General features: G+C 48.9%; 1 protein-coding gene across 1 annotated transcript; it reads left to right on the top strand.

Annotated features, from left to right (window-relative positions):
- The first annotated feature begins 1482 nt into the window (after positions 1 to 1482).
- ALG13 (ALG13 UDP-N-acetylglucosaminyltransferase subunit) lies at positions 1483 to 4184 on the top strand. Its single transcript, XM_054289695.1, has 4 exons — positions 1483 to 1631; positions 2030 to 2195; positions 2377 to 2515; positions 3748 to 4184. Exons 1-4 carry the CDS (start codon positions 1551 to 1553, stop codon positions 3857 to 3859), a joined length of 498 nt encoding a protein of 165 aa, XP_054145670.1. The 5' UTR covers positions 1483 to 1550; the 3' UTR covers positions 3860 to 4184.
- The last annotated feature ends 597 nt before the right edge of the window (positions 4185 to 4781 follow it).

Below are 4781 nucleotides of genomic sequence, written 5' to 3'. Positions count from 1 at the left end.
CCTCAGCACCCTCACAGGGAAGAATTAATTCTCAATATCCAGTCTAAATCTGCCCTTTTCCAGTTTAAAGCCATTCCTCTGTGTCCTGTCACTCCAGGTCCTTGTCCAAAGTCCCTCTCCAGCTTTCTCTTGGAGCCGCTTTAAGCACTGGAAGGGATTCCAAGGTCTCCCTGGAGCCTTCTCTTCTCCAGGCTGAACACTGAGCTCTCCCAGCCTGGCTTCCCAGCAGAGATGTTCCAGCCCCTGAGCCTCTTTGTGGCCCTCCTCTGAACCTACCTAACCATGTCCTTCTCCTGCTGGGATGACAGAGGTGACTCATGGGTGTCTTTGCTGCTAATTCTGTTCCTGAAGTGCTGTTTGGGTTTCCTGGGCTGACATTGTGTCCATGTCCCTGCTGGATGGTCACTGGACAATATCCCGTCAGTGAGGTCTTTACCTGGCTGGTGTTGTGGCCACCCTCAGCTCCCAAATTCCTTTTCCTGAGAGACAACAGCAAGAACTGGATGAGGCTGGGCAGAGCCACTTGTCCCTGTTCACTCAGGACACCAATAATGCTTTGTTCTACAACATTTTTCTCCCAGACAGTGTCTGCTGTCAGCACTACTTGCTTTAATCAAAAAATAAGTACATTTCAGTGTGGCTCATTATGCTAAATGAAAACAACAGGGGGCTAATGAGCATTGTGAACAAGGCATTAACATGGCAATCAGAGGTTTCCACAAGAAGCTGCATCCCTCTTCCAACACCATGTATACACAACTATGTATACAGTTGTGACCTCATCTGTTGACTTTAATTCAGGGAATAAATAGATTTAGATGTCTAACTTTGGTTTATCTTTGTAGCAAATTATGCATTGTGTTGCACTTACTAATAAGAAACAAAACTGCCAGCTCAGTTTGTGCAACTGTTCAGGGGTCATTCTTACTCTTCAATGAACACATTTAACACATCTAATATTCATAACTGTGTTAGTACATTTAATATTTATGATTTTGGAGTAGAAGTTAAAGTGTTACTCCCTCAATAAATGTTGTGGGAGGCTTGGACCGGTGTCAGTCTGTACAGGGAAGGTGGCTGTGGCCCTACTCTGGCAATGGCACTTCTGAACACACCCACCCAGGCTGTTATGTGCGTCCCCAATGCTGAAATAACACGTGGAGGCCAAAATCTCTTTTTCAAATTTATTTTTTACCTCTTCTCCTTTAAAATCTAAAAGCCTGAAACAACCTCTAAATGCTGCCGGACAGTGTGCTCGTTAGAGCGGCCACCATCGCTGCTGGAGTGGCACCGGGAGGGAGAATTCCACGGCGCATTGGCACCAGCCCCGCTGAAACGGGCGGACGGGGAAAAACCCATGAAGGGAAGCCACGGTAGAGGACAGGGAGGGACAGGGAGGGACAGGGAGGGCCGGGCCCGTGAGGGAAGGAGGCGTTCCCGCCCGCCCCGTCCCTCCCCTCAGCCCGGCCGCCATTTCGGGAGCTGTGCGCGGGCGCGCGGCGCCCCCTGGCGGCCCCGCAGCCGGCCCGGCCCGGCCCGTCCCGGCGGCCATGAAGTCCGTGTTCGTCACCGTGGGCACCACCAGCTTCGATGAGCTGATCGCCACGGCCCGCTCCCCGCCCGCGCTGCAGGTCAGCCGACCGAGACACCGACAGCGACACCGGCACCGGGCCAGGCCGGGCCTGCCCTCCCGGGACTGGCGCCTGCGCGCCGCGGGCTGCCCCGCCCTCCCTGCAGCGTCCCGGGGTGCCTGAGGGCGCCGGGGCCGTTCGGGGGTTCCCGGGGGAGAAGCGTGAAGTGTTGGCGGAGGAAGCGGGGGGACGACCTGTGGAGCGGGGTGGGACGGGGAGGGGGCGGCGATACCGAGGCCGGAGCCGTCGGGAGCTGGGCATACCCCTCACACACCCTCTGTATTCCATCCCCTTCATTCCACCCCCGTCATCTCCCTCTTCTTCTCCATCTCCCCACCATTCCCCACCATCCTCCCCATCCCCGTTATCGTCTCCATTCACCCGTGCCGTGCCCGCAGGCGCTGCAGAGCCGCGGCTACCAGAGGCTGGTGCTGCAGGTGGGCCGGGGCTCGCTGCCGCAGCCGCAGCCCAGCAGCAGCCCGGCCGTGGCGGTGGAAGCGTTCCGGTTCAAGGACTCGCTGGCTGAGGACCTGCAGAGCGCTGACCTGGTCATCAGCCACGCAGGTACAGCCCGGCTGCTCCTGGGGCTGCGGGAGCTCCGTGGATGAAGTCTCCCCGGCCTAGGGTGGGCTGGCTGGGAGTGCTGAGGTCCACAATAGAGTTGGGTTGTTCTAGAGGCTCCCCTGTTTCAGCAGCAAGTAGGGGATTGTTTGATCTCTCACCATGTTATCTGTTTCTCTCATAGGTGCTGGTAGCTGCCTGGAGACTCTAGAGAAAGGAAAACCACTAATAGTAGTAATAAATGACAAGCTGATGAACAACCATCAGCTTGAGCTGGCCAAACAGCTGCACAGAGATGGCTGTGTCCTGTACTGTAACTGCAGGTATGGAGCTGCTGGGGCTGTTCCTGCTGGGCAAGAGCATTCAATCCATGTGACTGCACAGCTGAGAATGCAGCAAGGAAATTTACATCCTTCTCTGTCATCTCCATCTGGATATTACATTTTCCAGAATTAACACACTAACACTAGGTAGAAATTTACCACACTTACCAAGCCTTTTTACCACAACCTCTTATAATAATTTTTTTCCATTTGAGGTAACATGTACTTAGATTAAAAAAAGAAAAACACTTGGATTCAGGGGATTATTAAATAAGATATTTTCTGGTTAGTAACTTTAAGTACCCTTGTCTTCAAGTCCTCATTCAGGCTGCTCTTTTAACCAAACTTCCTGAATCCACCATACTCTCTGACAAGGAAATTCACAGATCTACTGCCTGTCACCTCAGGAGAAAAACCCACCCCACAAACAAACAATGCATGAAAAAATCCCACCATCACCAAAACCCCTAGCTCCTTTTTTTAGAGTTCATCCTGACTCCTGTTGGGTTTATTTATTCTCCTGGTTTTGACTGTATCTTACTGTTTTCTCTTTACTTGTGATTAACTCCACTCTAAAAATAAAAGATTACTTTTAAACTGAAGGCAGAAAAAATGTAACTCCCATTACTTAGTCTGCATCTTGTTCCTTTGCTCTACAAGCAGAGTTTCATATGTTTCAGAAGAGCTTTCTGAACAGACCAGGCCTGGCATTCATTTAAATTGAGCAAGTTTCTTAAACTCATTATCTTGGTACTTCTGTCAGCTTTGGAATTTTTATTTCTTTGTGTTGGGCAGTGCCAAGCATTTGAGCTTTATTTGCAGCCTGATAATAGCAAGTAACAGATTGATGTAGCTGTTCTTTCTGGCTCTGTGATCAGGGGAGAACTCTGCCATGTGTTCAAATAGGATGGATTTCCTCTTATGGTTTATGGAGCAGAGCCTCAGATCTTGTTCAGTCTCCCAGCATTGCAACCACAGAAGATTAAAAAGTTTCAAAGTTGAGTTTGTCTCAGAAAGCTGATGGAAGTGTGTTCTCAGCAATGCTGCCTACGAGCCAGTGCTGGCTGGGGCCTGCTGCTCTGGGCATTTTCTTCCTTTCCATACATACCCTTATTTAATATTTCCATGCTAAAGAATCATGTATGGATGCATGGAAAGAAAACTGTATAAAAACATTTCCTGTGGGATGGCTGTTTCTTCTTTAATTTTTGCCTTTGGTCTGTTTTTTACAGCACTCTTGTGGAGACACTGCAGTCGATGGACTTGTCAGCTTTGAAACCTTTTCCTCCTGGACAGCCAGAAAAGTTTGCTTCATTCTTGGATAAAGTTTTTGGGTTACAATAAACAAAAAAGAGAAATACAAAAGTTGGAATAAAATGTCTCATCTCCTCTTAAGGTCTGCAACTGGGCCAAACACTCAAAGAAAATATCATTTAATATTAACTGATATTAAATGCCTTCCAATTTGGCATCAAACTCATTCAGCTTTATGCATAAAAGAGTACAATGCCAACAATGAGGGAGTATGCACTGTCTAGTGGCATGGACAGACATATTTCTATCACAAAAGCTGCACTGAGATGGTAATTCCACGGGTGAGGACAAGCGAAACTACTTCTTTACAGGCATGGCATATGCCTTGTGGTCTCTTGACCTTTTTTGCCAAGTACAGGTGGAAATAAATTGTCCTTGTTGATGTTCCTGTGATGTCCTGCAGATGCCTTCAGCTCTTGGTTCATGTGTTTACAGAATGACTGAAAAGAGAGCTTAAAAGTGAGCTATTTAAGGCTCAAAAGGGAAAAAGGCATGTGGTGCATCCAGGTGAAAAAAGTTACAAGCTGCCAAACTGCTGCCCTTTGTTTGGGTGATTTACCCACAAAACACAGGACAGGAATGGGCTTGGCAATGCAATGGCTCCTTTTGCATGGTGTTACCCCATCATAACCCAGTGTTTCCTATTTACATTATATGTAGGGAAGAAATTCTCCCCTGGGAGGGTGGGCAGGCCCTGGCACAGGTTCCCAGAGCAGCCCTGGATCCCTGGAAGTGTCCAAGGCCAGGCTGGACAGGGCTTGGAGCAGCCTGGTATATTAGAAGGTGCCCTGCCCATGGTAGGAGTGTTGAAACCAGATGAACTTTAGGGTCCCTGCAAACCCAAGCCTTTCTGGGATTCTTTGATGCTGATCAGGGCTTCCCGTTTAGAGTATCGAATTTGGCAATGATGTGTTACATCGATTTCTTCAAGTAAATATTTTGAAAACCAAAG

Source organism: Melozone crissalis, unplaced genomic scaffold (genome assembly GCF_028551555.1).
Source record: "Melozone crissalis strain CALT ecotype California unplaced genomic scaffold, PUWL_Pcris_2 ptg000068l_1, whole genome shotgun sequence".
Classification (NCBI taxonomy): domain Eukaryota; kingdom Metazoa; phylum Chordata; class Aves; order Passeriformes; family Passerellidae; genus Melozone; species Melozone crissalis.
Note: the sequence above shows the minus strand (reverse complement) of the source record. Positions and strands in the feature narration are given on the sequence as shown.

What these genes read in the sequence shown, in the direction of transcription:
- ALG13 (XM_054289695.1), top strand. Translation starts at nt 1,551, where the DNA reads ATGAAGTCCGTGTTCGTCACCGTGGGCACCACCAGCTTCGATGAGCTG. An exon ending in GCTCCCCGCCCGCGCTGCAG is followed by an intron (nt 1,632 to 2,029) that starts GTCAGCCGACCG and finishes CCGTGCCCGCAG; the next exon opens with GCGCTGCAGAGCCGCGGCTA. An exon ending in GTCCTGTACTGTAACTGCAG is followed by an intron (nt 2,516 to 3,747) that starts GTATGGAGCTGC and finishes TGTTTTTTACAG; the next exon opens with CACTCTTGTGGAGACACTGC.